The sequence below is a fragment of the Bos mutus genome, chromosome 6 (genome assembly GCF_027580195.1).
Source record: "Bos mutus isolate GX-2022 chromosome 6, NWIPB_WYAK_1.1, whole genome shotgun sequence".
In the NCBI taxonomy this organism is placed as follows: domain Eukaryota; kingdom Metazoa; phylum Chordata; class Mammalia; order Artiodactyla; family Bovidae; genus Bos; species Bos mutus.
In genome coordinates this window covers 88,811,186-88,830,593 of record NC_091622.1, presented here as the reverse complement: position 1 = coordinate 88,830,593, position 19,408 = coordinate 88,811,186, and the positions used below count along the sequence as shown (strand labels likewise).

The 19,408-nt window shown below is 39.2% G+C and overlaps 1 protein-coding gene across 5 annotated transcripts in view; it reads right to left on the bottom strand.

Annotated features, from left to right (window-relative positions):
- Window positions 1-19,408, bottom strand: part of MTHFD2L (methylenetetrahydrofolate dehydrogenase (NADP+ dependent) 2 like) — a 146,798-nt gene that overhangs the window by 77,940 nt on the left and 49,450 nt on the right. For all 5 annotated transcript variants that reach the window (XM_070372511.1, XM_070372510.1, XM_070372509.1 and 2 more), the window contains one exon: window positions 1,530-1,622. In XM_070372511.1, the coding sequence (XP_070228612.1) occupies window positions 1,530-1,622 (93 nt within the window). The remainder of the gene's footprint in view (window positions 1-1,529; window positions 1,623-19,408) is intronic.

The window sequence follows — 19,408 nt, the reverse complement described above, 5'->3', positions numbered from 1 at the left end:
ACCTCAGGTGAAGAGTTGACTCATTGGAAAAGACTCTGATGCTGGGAGGGATTGGGGACAGGAAGAGAAGGGGACAACAGAGGATGATATGGCTGGATGGCATCACTGACTTGATGGACGTGGGTCTGGGTGAACTCCGGGAGTTGGTGATGGACAGGGAGGCCTGGCGTGCTGAGATTCATGGGGTCGCGAAGAGTGGGACACGACTGAGCCACTGAACTTAACTGAACTGAATACTGGAGCCAACAGCACCTTTTAAAGATAACGTAATTTCATTCTGTCTAAAGTTAGAGATAAACCGGGAAGATCGCTCTAATTTCTCTCTGCTCACCAAATCCTGAAAGTGGTGTGTGAACCCTAGTATTTCTAAAAAGGAGTCGGTATTTGTCTCTGCTAATATATCAGCTGCTGCACAGCATTTTACTTAATGTTGACCTATGGTATACAAACTTTTATTGCCTCTCTAAACATCTGATGTCTTAGTTGTGTCAACTCAGTTCAAAAATTTGCATTTGATATCTCTTGAATATAATTTTTCAGAAAAACAGGAAATGTGATTAGCTTTACCAGTTTACTGGTGACTTCATGAAAATGTAATATTTCTATTTTTACTCTACAAAGAGGCAAATTACTCCACCTGGAATCATCACATATATATTCTGAGTTCCAGAGAAGGGTCTATATTATTTAAAAAGTGAGTTAAACTTGATTGAAACTAATTTAAACTATTATCATTCTCTTCATCAAACTCAATTTCTTCTGGAACTTTTACCCTCCCTTTGTAGTTTGTAAATATTCAACAATTTAACTGTAAAGTCTTGAAATTATCAGTAACATCTAATTGATAAACAAAGTGAAAAATGCCCCCATTCAAGCCTTGGATAAAACAAGAAGAGTCACAGTTGTCTGTAATGCAGAAATACTACATGGCAAGAGTAAAGCTAGAAGTGAAGGGTAGAATTACTTTGTACGTTTGAATATAAAACAAATGAAGGGAAAATTGAGATTCATTAAATAGAAGTGCATAACTACTCTCTCTGTTTCTACTCTTACTGTTCTAGAATCAATTCTCCTTGACACAATATAAGTAATATTTTAAAAACATAAGCCAAACCATATTGATCTTTTGCTCACAGCCATCCTTGGCTTATATGAAAGTCCGTGGAGGGTTTACAAGATCCTACATGAGGTAGCCCTGACTACCTTTTCAACAGCATTTCCTACCAGTCTCCTCTTAACTTATTCATGTTTGGAACCAATTACACCTTCAAAGTAATTGTCAAAGTACACGTTCATTCTTGTGCTTAATCTGTTATTCCAAAGACTGTTTTGGTTTCCCATAATGAAGTAACAAATGCTAACACAGGCATAATGGACCAATATCATGATTACCAAAAGACAGAATGGAAGTTAGTTGTACATATACCTAATTCTTCCAAGAAGCTATTCTTATAGACATGTCAGCAACCAGGGAAGGAATTAGTCTGCTGATGTGACATTTCAACAAATAACAGGCACTGAAGACTTACCTGCAGCAACTATGATAACATCTGCCAACAGAGTATGGATCTTCAGTTGCTCTTTGGGGGTATATCTGTGAGCTATTGTCACAGTTGCATCACCTGGAATGCAGAATAACTTCTATTAGTAATTACTGAGTTTTTTTTTTTTTTTATGAGGCTTCAATTCTAGAGGAGTTCCAGTAACATCCTAAGAATAGTAAAATTGCTTTGAAATTATCAAAACACTTTGCAAGCAAAAGCTAGATATGGAAATCTAGTGACTCAAAATATTGCACCCTTCAGTTGACCAGTAGAAAGTCAAATGAGACCAAATGAAAGAATGTGCTGTTCATTATAGGAGATTTCCAAGTAGAGTCCAAGAAACCAAGGATTTGAAAGTTTTATATTGACAGGCCAATACATAGAGCAGGGCACACTCACTGGCTTGATAATAAGATATATAAATATTGAAAGCAACAAAGTAAGTGCAGTGAAAATGGGACAGTGTGCTGTGGAAACACAGGTGAGAGAGTGATTTGCCTCACTTCATGGCAAATGAAAGGGGAAAAAGTGGAAGCAATGGCAGGTTTTATTTTCTTGGGCTTCAAAATCACTGTAGATGGTGACTGAAGACATGAAATTAAAAGATGCTTGCTCCTTGGAAGGAAAGCTATGACCAACCTAGACAGTGTATTAAAAAGCAGAGACATCATCTTGCCTACAAAGATCCATATGGTCAAAGCTACGGTTTTTCCAGTAGTCACGTATGGATTTGAGAGTTGGACCATAAAGAAGGCTGAAGAATGGAGGCTTTCAAATTGTGGTCCTGGAGAAGACTCTTGAGAGTCCTTTGGAGAGTAAGGAGATCAAAGTAGTCAATCGTAAGGGAAATCAACCCTGAATACTCATTGGAAGGATTGATGCTGAAGCTGAAGCTCCTGTACTTTGGCCACCTGATACAAAGAGCTGACTCATTGGAAAAGACCCTGATGCTGGGAAAGACTGAAGGAAAAAGGAGAAGGAGGTAGCAGAGGATGAGATGATTAGATAGCATCACTGACTCAGTGTACATGAATTTGAGCAAACTCCTGGAGAGACTAAAGGACAGGGAAGCCTGGTGTGCAGCAGTCCACGAAGTCACAAAGAGTCAGAAACAACAACAGCTGAGGAGATGTCAAAGAAGGCTTCCTAAAGGAGTCAAACACATTTTTAGCTCATGAAGTATGAACAAGAGTATACTAATCAGGGAAAGAATAAAAGGGCATTTCAAGTCAAAAGGATAGCAGGAAAAAGTGGATCAACTTTGAAATTATATGTTCAGGAAATGATGACATGGTCTAGGATATAACAGGAAGTACTCCATGCTTTAATAAAGTGATGTAGGAATAAGACGAGTTGGCAGTATGAGGGATACCAGAGCTTAATGTGTGAGCCAAGGAAAGGGAAGGAGAGAAAGGCAGTGATGAGAGCAGTTAAAGGAAGGACTTCCAGTAAGAACATGGATGTGTTAAACAGGATCTTCTATCTGCTCCTCCCAGATAACATGCAAAATTACCCAGTTAATGACAACAACAAAAACTGTACAATCCTTCTTTTTAGCAAAAGTAGAAGACATATTTTTCACAGACTCCAAAAATACGTAACAGTACCCAGGTGCGCAGAGTTAGTAGATATCACACAGGGAGAAAGGCAGAAAGAAGTTCAAACAATAACAAAATGGCCAGTAGTGATGGATCTCTGAAAAATGATTACAAAAATATACTTCCTGAAGGTGAAGGAGGTCATAGCAAATTGCAAAATCTCTCTCTCCTATTGCATGTAGGAATAAAGGCAGAAGAAGCCCTCTTGCACCTCACATAGTTCACAGTGAATGGTAACACAAAGACTCGGAGGAGCCGTTTGAGAAGGAAATGGTTTGACTCTGTGAAGGTGGTGAAGAAAAAAATCTGAAGGCTGCCCAGAATATCCTCCCCAAACCCTAGCAGAAGTATCTTGCAAACATCAGATTCAAGAAAATCCAACTCACTTCATGATAAGTAATCTAAAAAAGGACTTTAAACAGTATCCATAATACTATATAGGGGCTTCCCTGATGGCTCAAGACCTTCTAGACTAATATCCAAAAAAGATGTCCTTTTCATTATAGGGGACTGGAATGCAGAAGTAGGAAGTCAAGAAAGACCTGGAGTAACAGGCAAATTTGGCCTTGGAGTACAGAATGAGGCAGGGCAAAGGCTAATAGAGTTCTGCCAAGTGAATGCACTGGTCATAGCAAACACCCTCTTCCAACAACACAAGACAAGACTCTACACATGACATCATCAGATGGTCGACACCGAAATGAGATTGATTATATTCTTTGCAGCCAAAGATGGAGAAGCTCTATACAGTCAGCAAAAACAAGACTGGGAGCTGACTGTGGCTCGGATCATGAACTCCTTATTGACAAATTCAGACTTAAATTGAATAAAGTGGAGAAAACCACTAGACCATTCAGGTATGACCTAAATCAAATCCCTTATGACTATACAGTGGAAGTGAGAAATAGATTTAATGGACTAGATCTGATAGACAGAATGCCTGATGAACTATGGATGGAGGTTTGTGTCATTGTAGAGGAGACAGGAATCAAGACCATCCCCAAGAAAAAGAAATGCAAAAAAGCAAAATGGCTGCCTGAAGAGGCCTTACAAATAGCTGTGCAAAGAAGGGAAGTGAAAAGCAAAGGAGAAAAGGAAAGATATACCCATTTGAATGCAGAGTTTCAAAGAATAACAAGGAGAGATAAGAAAGCCTTCCTCAGTGATCAATGCAAAGAAATAGAGGAAAACAACAAAATGGGACAGACTAGAGATCTCTTCAAGAAAATTAGACACCAAGGGAACATTTCATGCAAAGATGGGCTCGATAAAGGAAAGAAATGGTAGGGAACTAACGGAAGCAGAAGATATTAAAAGAGGTGGCAAGAATACACAGAAGAACTGTACAAAAAAGATCTTCATGACCCAGATGATCACGATGGTGTGATCACTCACCTAAGGCCAGACATCCTGGAATGTGAAGTCAAGTGGGCCTTAGGAAGCATCACTATGAACAAAGCTAGTGGAGGTGATGGAATTCCAGTGGAGCTACTTCAAATCCTGGAAGATGATGCTGTGAAAGTGCTGCACTCAATATGCCAGCAAATTTAGAAACCTCAGCAGTGGCCACAGGACTGGAAAAGGTCAGTTTTCATTCCAATCCCAAAGAAAGGCAATGCCAAAGAATGCTCAAACTAACACACAATTCCATTCATCTCACACGCTAGTAAAGTAATGCTTAAAATTCTCCAAGCCAGGCTTCAGCAATACATGAACTGTGAACTTCCAGATGTTCAAGCTGTTTTTAGAAAAGGCAGAGGAACCAGAGGTCAAATTGCCAACATCCACTGGATCATCAAAAAAGCAGGAGAGTTCCAGAAAAATATCTATTTCTGTTTTATTGACTACGTCAAAGCCTTTGACTGTGTGGATCATAATAAACTGTGGAAAATTCTTCAAGAAGTGGGAATACCAGACCACCTGACCTGCCTCTTGAGAAACCTATATGCAGGTCAGGAAGCAACAGTTAGAACTGGACATGGAACAACAGACTGGTTCCAAATAGGAAAAGGAGTATGTCAAGGTTGTATATTGTCACCCTGCTTATTTAACTTCTATGCAGAGTACATCATGAGAAACGCTGGGCTGGAGGAAGCACAAGCTGGAATAAAGATTTCCAGGAGAAATATTAATAACCTCAGATATGCAGATGATACCACCCTTATGGCAGAAAGTGAAGAGGAACTAAAGAGGTTCTTGATGAAAGTCAAAGAAGAGAGTGAAAAAGTTGGCTTAAAGCTCAACATTCAGAAAACTAAGTTCATGGCATCTGGTCCCATCACTTCATGGGAAATAGATGGGGAAACAGTAGAATCAGTGGCTGACTTTATTTTTCTGTGCTCCAAAATCACTGCAGATGGTGACTGTAGCCATGAAATCAAAAGACGCTTACTCCCTGGAAGGAAAGTTATGACCAACCTAGACAGCATATTAAAAAGCAGAGACATTACTTTGCCAACAAAGGTCCGTCTAGTCAAGGCTATGGTTTTTCCAGTGGTCATGTATGGATGTGAGAGTTGGACTATAAAGAAGGCTGAGCGCTGAAGACTTGATGCTTTTGAACTGTGGTGTTAGAGAAGACTCTTGAGATACCCTTGTACTGCAAGGAGATCCAACCAGTCCATTCTAAAGGAGATCAGTCCTGGGTGTTCATTGGAAAGATTGATTTTGAAGCTTAAACTCTAATATTTTGGCTACCTGATGCAAAGAGCTGGCTCATTTGAAAAGACCCTGATACTGGGAAAGATTGAGGGCAGAAGGAGAAGGGGACGACAGAGGATGAGATGGTTGATGGCATCATTGATTCAATGGACATGGGTTTGGGTGAACTCTGGGAGTTGGTGATGGACAGGGAGGCCAGGTGTGCTGCAGTTCATGGGGTCGCAGAGAGTCGGACACGACTGAGCGACTGAACTGAACTAAACCAATGAATCAGAATCTATCTGCAATGCAGGGGACCCAGGTTTGATCCCAGGGTTGGGAAGATCCCCTGGAGAAGGCAATGGCAACCCAATCCAGTATTCTTGTCTGGAGAATTCCATGGACAGAGGAGCCTGGCCGGCCACAGTCCACTGGGGTCACAAAGAGTCGGATACAACTGAGCCACTAACACTTTCATAATACTATATATACGGATCAGCCCTGGGGAATTTTGATATTAGTGGTTGTTGCATGACTGTACATTTGTCTAAATTCATGGAACTAAATACCAAAAAAAGTGAATTTTACTCTATGTAACTGTTTAAATAAATTTTATTCTATGCAAATGTTTAAGTAAACAAAAATGCCCGACACAAGGTCAAAACACCAAAAAATAATTTTAAGAATTTACCAACAAAGTAATAAACTCAACAGAAAAATGTTATGGAAACGTTGAATGCTATGACCAAACACAATGCCAAACTCTTGCTAGAACACATTGCCACTCATAATTCACGATTTGAATGATCAGTGCTTGAGTTACCAAGACAAATAGAATTCTTATTAATGGTAAGCTGGATGACAATATAAAACCTATTCTAAGGCAATGGCACTCCAGTACTCTTGCCTGGAAAATCCCATGGACAGAGGAGCCTGTTGAGCTGCAGTCCATGGGGTCGCTAAGAGTCGGGCATGACTGAGCAATTTCACTTTCACTTTCTTGCATTGGAGAAGGAAATGGCAACCCACTCCAGTGTTCTTGCCTGGAGAATCCCAGGGATGGGGGAGCCTGGTGGGCTGCCATCTATGGGGTCGCACAGAGTCGGACACGACTGAAGTGACTTAGCAGCAGCAGCACTGTTAAAAAATCAACTTAGCAATTTTTATTATTTTATTTTATTGCTGATTTTAGCACAATTTTCCCTTAATAATGATGAATCTTGTTTGTGATGGAGTCACTCATTCTTTCTTCAATCACTGCACTGTTAGTCACCCCATGCCTGCTTCCATAATTCTGCTCTCTTGACTCCCACAAGACTGAGCTCCTTTTTTCTTCCAAATTCCTTTGCCATTTCTATCCTCTCCTTGTCACCTATTTCCCAAGGTTCTATGATTTTCCATTCCATACCATTTCCCTTGGAACATATGAATGGCTCCTATACCTTTAGAAGTGATATTTTCTCATATGACTTCCAAACAGACTCTGTTAACTCTATTCTTATTCTTTTACTCAAGATCTACTTGTCCAAGTGCCACACATAAATATAAATAGAGGATACATGAACTAAAACCCAAATTCCTTCACTCATTGTGTCCTCCTTCATGTCTGCAAATGCCACTGCAAACCTGCTATCCTGCCTATGTTATCTACTCTTATAATGGCACCACCTTCCTTGGTATTTTCTGCCCAGAAACTTGGCATCATCTATGAAGTCCCTCCTCCCTTCACCATCAACTGGGGTCTAACATCACAAAGTCTAGTTAGAACAGAAGCCGTGTCCTTTGTATCAGTTTTCTTTTCAAAGTCTTGCTCAGTATCTTGCATATACTGAGAGAATTCTCAGTAGCTATTTATTAAACAAATATTATTAAAGACATGTAGTTACTAAAAGTAAGTACAAGCTGTAAACAGTCAACATATGTAAAGTATATGTTTAGAACCATCCCCAGGCACCAGAATTATGAAGCATCCTCCCATCTCTATCTTAATACAGTTTTCCTATGTTTAGAAAACTTCCCTTAGGTGTTAACAGCCCACTCAAGCATTCTCTTGTTCCAAATGAGAGACCCCTGGGACTTCCCTGGTGGTCTAGTGGATAAGACTCTATGTTCCCAATGAAGGGGCCCGGGCTCAATCCCTGGTCAGGGAACTAAATCCCACATGCCACAACTAAGCCTGTGTGCTGCAATTGCCGAGCCCACCTGTGGCAAGTAGAGAAGTGCACGCACCACAGCCAACAGCCCGAGTGCCCTGAGTGGGTCAATGAAGATCCAGCACAGCCAAAAAAATAATAATTAAAAAACCACCAAATGAGAGCATCCCAAATCCTTGCAAAAACCAAAATTAAAACCAAAATGAAACCAAAACCTCCCACTTCATCATTACTAATGATTTCATTAAGGAACTGAGTGATACATAGTTCAGTGAGTTATATACACATATTATTAACAACCTATAAAGCTTCAAGCAAAAGAAAAAAAATTGAGATAAATTTCAATCACCATGGAAAGATCTTTTAGATAACTCCACTTCTTAATTAATACTATCTAGTTAATTTATTTTTTAACTCCTGACTGTGGCTAGGAATAGTCATGTCAATATCAAAGTCTTTTTTAAACTTGATGGATCCGTTTCTGACTGTTGCACAAACTATGGGAAGGTTTTTAACCTACTATTCATTAGAGTATATGATGACAGCAAAAGAGAAGTGAACCAAGGGAGTTAAAAATAAATGTGTTCAAATAATGCCTCAGACTCTTCTGCATTTGCCCTTGGATACCTGTTCCTGGAGGGACTCCTGTGGTGGTCTGGTTGTCCTCTGGTTAAGACTCCATGCTCCCAATGCAGGGGACCAGGTTTGATCCCTGACAGAGGAACTAGATCCCATATGCCACAATTCAAGATCCTGCATGCTGCAGCTAGAAGATCGAGCATGCCACAACTAAGACAGCACAGCCAAATCAATAAAGAAAAAATATTTTGAACGTCCCTGGTGGCTCAGCTGGTAACAAACCTGCCTGCCAGTGCAGGTAGATGCAAGAGATGCAGGTTCGATCCCTGAGTCATGAAGATCCCGTGGAGAAGGAAATGGCAACCCCCTCTAGTATTCTTGCCTGGAGAATCCAATGGACAGAGGAACCTGGCAGGCTACAGTCCATGGGTTCACAAAACGTTGGGCACAATTTAGTGACTAAACAACAAAACCCTATCCCTTTTCCTAAGAACTAGCTGTCCTAACCCTACTCTTATTTGACCTGTCTTACTCAGCATTGTGAAAATTTCGTCATTTCTGTTTTCAATTCTGGTGTTCCATCACTTTTCTTCAGTGAATTCCAGGGCTTGCTGCAGCTAGTCACCTCTAGTGCCTTAGCTTTTTCCCTAGGATAATCAGAACCAACAAGTTACCACAGCCACTCCACAGAATGATGCATATCTTTGACACTCAGATGACTTTTTCTCACACTCAGTTTTATCCTCTTAGTGTGCATATGATAACAGCCTGGGCTCAGGCCTCCTTTTCTCTATCACACAAATCTAGGTAAAAATGTTTTATAAGAAGAGTCTTAAGCAACTTTATTGTGCCTAGTGTTTTACATCATATTTGTAAGATATAATAAGAACGAAAGACTGAGGACCTATCTCCTAGAATCATAGAGCTCTGTTAGAACTTAATAATTAGCTGCTGGGCAAGAAATGCTTCTGACTATATAAGAGTCTGCAGTCAATCCAGGATTATTCACTGGGAGCCAGCCCCCTGCGCAATCTTCTAGGCTATCATTGCCTCTGTGATTTATGCAAAATTGCAGATTGTAGCAAAGGGTTGGTGCTAACTAACACAGAGTGCCAACTGAGGAAATAATTTTTGAGGTTAGAAATGCTAAGACAACACAATATGATTCATTTTAGAGTATCATTTTTTTTGTTAGAATTACCTAAATGAGGGATTTACTTTTGTCAGGCATTTCATTTATTCAACAACCAAGAAATAATCCCAGGGCCATGCCAAGTAATGGAGACACACAATTCTCTACTCTCACATAAAAACAGATCTGTGAATCGGAACTGTAATACAGTGTGATAATTCCACATTAAAAGGAGATATAAGTTACAGAACTGGCAGAGAGAACCATGATCTACTTTAGCTAAGAACCACACAGGGGCACTTAAAGCTCTTAGAGACAGATTCTTAATGTGAGCAGGAATTTAGCTTGCTTCTGCTTCAATTCCCTTATGCTTTTCCTATCTTTTCCAACTAATAAGTTATTTTCCATAAAAATAATTATGGGTATTTTATTTAGCTCAAACTGTTAGAAAGTCCTTCATATAATAGCAAAACTCTACCTTTTTGCTATGATCCTAGATCTATCTTCCTCAACAACACAGGGCAAGTCTCATCTTCTTTATCCATAAGGCAAATCTTCAAACCTGTATGTTTGTGCCTGCATCAGCAGATGAAGCAAAATGGCAAATCCAGTAGGAGCTAGAATCTCACACGTAGGGTATTGCTTTGTCAGCTTCTCTGGATAAGGGAAAATTGCATCATTCCTGATACATTTAACTTATACCAGGGTCTGGCTTAAGGGAAAAAATCAAGGAAATAGCAAAGAAGGAAAACTTCTTTTTGTCAAGAAGGAAAACTCAGTACTCATCAACAGAACAGCACTATATAGAAAAATGAAGCCTGAGTTCTGTTTTAAGACAAATGACTCCAGAGGCCTAAAGGTTCTGAATTTGAATATATATTTCTTTCTCTCTTCATAAGCTGCTATTTTATATCTTTAAGCATGAAACAGAAAAACAAAACCCTTTCTACTAAGAAATGCTCCATGGAAGCTACATGGGCAGAACCAAAGCATATATGATAAAAACAACCCTTATGGAAGAACTTACTACACAACTAGCACTGTTCTAGTTATATATATTAACTCATAACAATCCTCACCAAACACTGTAAGTGTATTTTTTGTGAGGTTGAAACTAACATTATTTACATTATATAAATGAGAAAAGTGAGAAAACACAAAGATCCCATAATTTGTCCAAGGTCATAAATCTATATAAGAGCCAGAATTCAAACTGATCCAGTCCAGCTCTTGAGGCCAAGCTCCTCGTCACTTCACTGCACAGCCTCCACATGGGACAGAAAGGAAAGGAGGTCCGAGCAGTAGAAGCAGAGCTGGCACACACTGTGTTTTCACTTTGGTCAGCAGAATAGCATTTCTGGGATTATGCTGATACTAGGGAGGCCAGGGAGGGATCTCGATGACTCGATGATCTCTTTTTCCTTAGGCATAAAGTCTGCCTTCAAATCCCACCCAGAATACACCGGTAGTACTGATGAGAGCACATCTGACGGAAAACATGTGCCTCTAACACAAAAAAAGACAGTTTAGGCTTTAATTTTTGTGTGTACTCAGTTGATCTACTGTCTCTGACTCTTCATGACCCGATGGACTGTGGCCCTACCAGGCTCCTTTGTCCATGACATTTTCCAGGGAGGAATACTGGAGTAGGTTGCCATTTCCTCCTCCAGGGGATCTTCTTGTAAAATAATCTCTAGCCAATTTTTCCAAGTGGGAAGCAAGGAGATCAAAACAGTCAATCCTAAAGGAAATCAATCCTGAATATTCACTGGATGCTGAAGCTGAAGCTCCAATACTTTGGTCACCTGATGTAAAGAGCTGACTCACTGGAAAATACCCTGATGCTGGGAAAGATTGAAGGCAGGAGGAGAAGGGGAGGACAGAGGATGAGATGGTTAGATAGGATCACCAACTCAATGGACATGAGTTTGGGCAGGTTTTGGGAGATGGTGAAGGACAGGGAAGCCTGGCGCACTGCAGTCATGGGGTCGCAAAGAGTTGGACATGACTTAGTGACTGAACAACAACAACAATTTTCCTAGATCTTAAAATAATATTGTACTCTCTTGGCTCCTGAATTCCATTTACTATAAGTTTTTTGTTTCAATTTCAGCTGCTTTTTATTTAAATAACTTTAGATGTAGTTACAGAGCACTCAGATCTAAGCCTTCTTTTCATATTTTAAATGGGCCAGACTTTAACCTGGCATCTGGTCAAGACTAGGCTGGTTTGATTTGCTGTTTATCAGTCTGTCAGTTATCTTTCAAACACTTTGGGTTGCTAGGTGGATGCAAACTAAGGAATATGGTTTCACATTTAGTCAAATACCATTTCAATCTCACTCCTTTTACGTCTATCTCAAATTTCTTTTGTGAGAAAGAGTATTAGGAAAGACTTACTGAATCATAACCACCTATTGCTCTAGATAATTAAAAATATATGCCCCTGGTTTCAGCCAAAAATTATTGAATTTAACTCATGGACTCATCATCCAACAAAGATAAGACATAAATGAGCAAATAAGTCTATAATAAAAATTTACATAAGAATAAATGCTATGAGTTAAGAAGCACAGAATAAGTGAATAAAGAGCAACAGGATAGGTGCTATTTTGATAAGGTGGTCAGGTGCAGCCTGTGGAGATAACATCTGAACAGAAACCAGAAGTAGTGAGGAAATAAATTATGTAAATAATTACAAAAAAGAGCACTGTAGGCAAAAGGAAAGCCAAGAACAAAGATCTGACACATGAGCATGTACGACATGTTCTAGGAAAGCAAAAGGCAGGTGTGGCTGGAGGGTAGTGAGGAAGCTAAGAATGGTGAAGTGAAGTGAAAGTTGCTTCGTGACCCCATGGACCATACAGTCCATGGAACTCTCTAGGCCAGAATACCAGAGTGGGTAGCCTTTCCCTTCTCCAGGGGATCTTCCCAACCCAGGGATCGAACCCAGGTCTCCCATGGAGATAACACCTGAACAGAAACCAGAAGGAGTGAGGAAATAAGTTACTCAAATGACTACATAAAAGAGCATTCTAGGCAAAAGGAAAGCCAAGAGCAAAGATCTGACACATGGACATGTACGGCATGTTCTAGGAAAGCAAAAGGTAGGTGTGGCTGGAGAGTAGTGAGGAAGGTAAGTGGTAGGAAATGAGTAAGGAGACATAGGTCGGGTCATGTAATATCTTGCATATGACAGCAAGGGATTTGGCTTCTATTCTGGCATTTTGTTGCTGTGAGTATTAAGGGAAGCCACCAATGACTGAGACACACCACTTGGAAAATAGACTGGATGTGGGAGATGGGACAAAGGCAGATGTAAATTTTATAAAATGTGTACATTTTATAGTGTGAGATAATGGCTTACTGACCTAGGGACTTATTATTGAATGTGATGAGATCATAGGTATGTTTTGCACAGATTGCTAATGGATAAGATAGGGAATGTGAGAGAGAGAAGTCAAGGATGGCCTGAGCAACTAGGTGAATCGATGGTGACATTTACTAAGATGATGAGGACTATGGGGAGTAAAATTAAGAGTGAAGGTTTGTATTTGGTAATTTTGAGATCCCTGTGGACCATTCAAGTGGAGCTGTCAAGTGGACAGTGGTTACATGGCTGTAGAGCACAGGGGTGATACAGGTGGATTTAAAGTTATGAGGATGGTATTTGCAGAGACATGGATGGACCTAGAGGCTGTCTCACAGAGTGAAATAAGTCAGAAAAAGAAAAACAAACATCATACATTAACGCATATCTGTGGAATCTAGAAAAATGGTATAGATGAGCTTATTTGCAAAGTATAAATACACAGATAAAGAGAACAAACATATGGACACCAAACTAGGGGGAGGGTGGGATGAATTGGGAAATTGGGAGATTGACACATATATGTACTATTGATACTATGTATAAAATAGATAACTAATGAGAACCTACTATATAGCACAAGAAACTTTACCCAAGGCTCTGTGGTAAGCTAAGTGGGAAAGAATCCGAAAAAGAGGGGGTACATATAACCATATAGCTGATCCACTTTGCTGTACAGCAGAAACTAACACAACACTGTAAAGCAACTATACTATAATAAAAATTAATTTAAAACATTAAAAAATGAAGCTATGAGGCTAGGGAAAAAATGCCTACAGAATGACTCTGGAATAGGAAGTGAAGTCCTGGACTCATTCCAATGTTTTGAGCTTCATCCTCAATTACTATCATTGTGTTAGATTCTTTTATGAAGCTTTATAAAAAATGCTGATATTCAGATCCTCCTCACAAAGACTCTGATATAATTGTTCTGCACTGGGTTCAGGTGGCTACATTTTCAAAAGCCGTCAGATGATACTAGTGGACAGCTAAAGTTGAGAACACTGGTTTAGAAGTCGGGAAGAAGAGAATGACTCAGAAACTGAGAATCAGAAGAAATGTATGAGTGAGATCAGAGAAATACATGCCAGTGGTAGCTTTGACCTATGCTAAACAATAAAAGAAATAACTCTATAAAATATGACCATTTCATTAAATTAAAAAGCATTATGAACATTACTCAGTCCATTCCTAGTTCCCTGCTTATAAGGAATTTAGGAGAAATTACTCTTTGGTTTTAAAATCAGAAAATGTTTTATTTATTCTGAGCATGTGTTTATTTTTAATCCTAAAGACACTTAATTGGGTAACTAGTCATTTTGTTTTCCTGCTAAAAAGCTCACAGAATGAAATTACTGACCCTAATACAGAAAGTGTAGTTTAGACCCAATTAAATTCACCAAACATATATTTAGTGACAGTATATAAACTGCAGTGTGCTTGGCCAGGGAAAATATCCATGAAGATTTAATGATGTTTTTATATAGTAGCTTTATTTTTATTAAAATTATTTATTATAAATTTATAATAAATTTATAATTTATAGTAGCCTATTTTTAATAGTAGCTTTATTCATAACTCCATTTTAGTTTCAGGTCTTATTTCTCCTTTTTCTTAACTACTTCTCATTTGCATTGTGATTTGTGTATTGTTGTGGACCACTTTAAATACTTTTTAGAGCAAGCACACTATAATAGCTAATATGAACTGAACACTGAGTTTCAGGGAAATACAGGAACACAGGATGCACTCAGGCAATATGATCAGAGCACCGAGTCTCATTAACACGAGGCTCTCCTGCTCCAGGAGTCCAACTTTACCTGTCAAGATTGCAACTATGGAGAGAACAAGTTGCTGATTACAAATGAAAATATTGGCTTTGGAGTCATATTTTTGGGTTTATTTTCCTATTAGTAGGGATAAAATTTGTTAAATCATCCACATGAATCAATTCCCCAGGTGACCAAATTCCTCATGCTACCAAGCTGCCGGGTCAGGATTGATGGTAGTATTCATGATTGTGAAACAGATTTTAAGCTATATATACATAAAAAAAAGAAAGGCAATCAGACCCTCCCAACCCCTAGCCAAAATGAGGTACCGAACTCAGTCATGGGACAAAGGCTAAGTAAAGTGTTACCCTTTGCTTTCTAGTTGTTTTGGCTGGGAGATGTGTGTATGAGGTCTATTTGTTAAAGCTTTATATAATTTTTGCATTTATTTTCTTTCTTCCAAGATTAACAGATGAAAATAAACTGAGGAATCTTACTACGATGTCTGCTTTTGCAAACTTGCTTATAAGGGCATAGTGTTAGTCACTCAGCCATGTCCAATTCTTTGTGACCCAAAGACTGTAGCCTGCCAGGCCCCTCTGTCCATGGAATGCTCTAAGGCAAGAATACTGGAGCAAATTGCCATATCTTTCTTTAGGGGATCACCACAACCTAGGGATCGAACCTGGGTCTCCTGCCTTGTAAGCAGGTTCTTTACCAGATAGTAAGAGCTACCAGGAAAGCCTTAAAAGACCATAGACTGATGCTAAATAAGTTTTCTCAAGGTCCTGAAATTGACAGTGAAAAATGCAGACATCTTGAAGAACAACATCCTGCTTATTGCCCTATTCGTCCTCTGTGTGGAAAAAGGCTAGATCTCTGGGGTATATCAGTACATATATAGCAAATATATAGATACAAATATGGCAACTATAAATATACATTCAGTTCAGTTCAGTTGCTCAGTCATGTCCAACTCTTTGTGACCCCATGGACTGCAGCACGCCAGGCCTCCCTGTCTATCACCAACTCTCAGAGCTTACTCAAATTCATGTCCATCGAGTCAGTGATGCCATCCAGCCATCTCATCCTCTGTCGTCCCCTTCTCCTCCGCCTTCAATCTTTCCCAGCATCAGGGTCTTTTCTAGTGACTCAGTTCTTTGCATCAGGTGGCCAAAGTATTGGAGTTTCAGCTTCAACATCAGTCCTTCTGATGAATATTCTGGACTGGTCTCCTTGAGGTTAGACTAGTTGGATCTCCTTGTAGTCCAAGGGACTCTCAAGAGTCTTCTCCAACACCACAGTTCAAAAGTATCAATTATTCGGCACTCTGCTTTCTTTATACTCCAACTCTCACATCCATACATGACTACTAGAAAAATCCTAACTTTGACTAGATGGACCTTTGTTGGCAAAGTAATGTCTCTACTTTTTAATATCCTGTCTAGGTTGATCGGCTTCCCTGGTGGTTCAGATGGTAAAGCGTCTGCCCGCAATGTGGGAGACCTGGGTTTGATTCCTGGGTCGGGAAGATCCCCTGGAGAAGGAAATGGCAATCCACTCCTGCACTCTTGCCTGGAAAATCCCATGGATGGAGGAGCCTGATAGGCTACAGTCCATGGGGTCGCAACAGCTTTTTTTCCAAGGAGCAAGCATATTTTAATTTAATGGCTGCAGTCACCATCTGCAGTGATTTTGAGCCCCCCAAAATAAAGTCTTTCACTGTTTTCATTGTTTCCCCATCTATTTGTCATTAAGTGATTGGACTGGATGCCATGATGTTAGTTTTCTGAATGCTGAGTTTTAAGCCAACTTTTTCACTCTCCTCTTTCATGTTCATCAAGGGGCTCTTTAGCTCTTCTTTGCTTTCTGCTATAAGGGTGGTGTCATCTGCATATTTGAGGTTATTGATATTTCTCCCGGCAATCTTGATTCCAGCTTGTGCTTCATCCAGCCCGGCATTTCCCATGATGTACTCTGCATGTAAGTTAAGCAGGGTGACAATATACATCCTTGACGTACTCCTTTCCCAATTTGGAACCAGTCTGTTGCTCATGTCTAGTTGTAACTGTTGCTTCTTGACCTGCATACATATTTCCCAGGAAGCAGGTCACAGGCACACAGTCACAGGCTTTGGCATACTCAATAAAGCAGAAGTAGATGTTTCTCTGGAACTCTCTTGCTTTTTCAATGATCCAACGGATGTTGGCAATTTGATCTCTGGTTCCTCTGCCTTTTCTAAATGCAGCTTGAACATCTGGAAGTTCACGGTTCACATACTGTTGAAGCCTGGCTTGGAGAATTTTGAGCATTACTTTGCTAGTGTGTGAGATGAGTGCAGTTGTGCAGTAGTTTGAGCATTCTTTGGCATTGCCTTTCCTCAGGATTGGAATGAAACTGACCTTTCCAGTCCTGTGGCCACTGCTGAGTTTTCCAAATTTGCTGGCATATTGAGTGCAGCACTTTCACAGCATCATCTTTTAGGATTTGAAGTAGCTAAATTGGAATTCTATCACCTCCAATAGCTTTGTTCGTACTGATGTTTCCTAAGGCCCAATTGACTTCGCATTCCAGGATGTATATAAATATACATATATGGATTTATATTGTTTTAGAGGGAAAAAAACAACTTCCAGGGTCAAATACCAAAGACTTTTACTCTCTCAGAGTTTCACAATGGTCACTATATTAAAGGCTATATTATATGACTATATTCACAGTCAAGATATATGTTTGATTTTGTTTAACCCAGATTTCCCAGACTTATTTGACTAATTTTTGTCCCTTCAAAAAAAAATTAGCCAGCAACCAGTGTCAGTCACTCAGTTGTGCCTGACTCTTTGTGACCCCATGGACTATAGCCTGCCAGGCTCCTCAGTTCAAGGAATTCTCCAGGCAAGAACATTGGAGCGGGTTGCCAAGGGATCTTCCCAACCCAGGGATCGAAACCAGATCTCCCGCAAACCCATTTAAAATACTATTTTTTTTTCTTTAGGTAAGAAATGGATTTATTTAGAAAGAAACACACTCCATAGACAGAGTGTGGGTCATCTCAGAAGGTAAGAGCCCCCAAAATATGGGGTGGCAAGTTTTTATGGGCTGAGTAATATCTTAGGCAAATGAGTGGGAAGATTATTCCAACTCATTATTATTCCAACTATTATTCTAATTATTCCCCGATTATTTCAGTTATTCCCTGATTATTTTGGGGGAAGGGGAAGGGATTTCCAGGAATTGGGCCATTGCCCACTTTTTGGCCTTTCATGGTTAGCCTCAGAACCATTTAAAATCTTGTGGTACATTAGGCCTTCTAAGACTACAGTTTATGAATAGCTGTGTTAAAACCTTTGTGATACTCATGGTCTACAAATAAACTGATCTTTTCACTCATTTATTGAACAAAGAATTTTTGGAGAAATACTGTGCTATTAGTAGATTCTGGAAATAAAATGGGAAGATAAAGAAATCTGGTTTTTGCTTTTGTGGAGTTAACAGTCCACTAAGTATGATGAACATTAATCAATAATGATACAAATAAATTATAATTACAAACTGATAAATGTTGTGAAGGAAAAGTTCTTTAGTGTCTCTATAGAACTGTGTGTGAGGGAGTAGGAGAGATTTTCCGAGAGGCCTGTTTGAGGAAGTTCTATCTGATGTTCTTATTTTATACATATAATAATTGCATGGCATTGACTTGATTTTTTAAAAAATCATCAAATCATAATTTACCATTATGGTATGAATTATTTATTTTCTACGGAATGAAACTTTTCCTCTAGATATTTTAGAAATTTTAAATAACTTTAAGTAGTATATATTTTTGTTTTTGTCCCTGAGGTGGGATTTTTTTTAGTCTGAAATGAAGCGTAGTGACAGAAAGCAGACTATTAAAAATATTCCATTGCAACAGTAACAGAAGATAGACATAAATAGGTAAAACCTTCATGCAGAACTATAGTTAGAAATCATCCATTCCTTAAGCTTTTATTATAGAAAGCTCTTCTCTTTTACAGCATTTTGCACAATTATGATTAATCATCATTACCTGATTGTTTAGTGATTGTCTTTCCTACTGAACTGTGAGCTCAAGAATATGATTTATTCACTGTCATATTGTGCATACTTAGTGAGAAAGAAATCAGCCCCTGTGTAAGAAGGCAGTATTACATTGCAGCAGCATGAGGAAAAAAAATAGTCTAAACAAAATGATAAATTTTAAATGTTTTACTGGAAAAATGCTGTGACCTCTTTCAATTAATGCTGTTGTTAACAACTCCCTTCTCTTCCCAGTACACAAAGATCTCCTCCTGATGGTCATGAGGCATTCTCCTCTCTTGTGATCTGATTCTTGGGGGAAGGGGTGTCATAAGTTATGCTTATATATAAATGTCTATAATGTTAAAATATGAAGGAGTTAGTGTGTAGTAAGCACCTAGCTATTTCTCTCCCTCCTCCTCACTATACAGGGAATTTTTTTCCCCTCAATAAATAGCAATATTTTATTTTAAATCCCTAGCCTGCAGTCTTATTTTCTATAATACAGGCTCATGTTGTTGTTCAGTCACTAACTGTGTTTGACTGTTTGGGATCTTGCAGACTCCAGTATGCCATGCTCCCC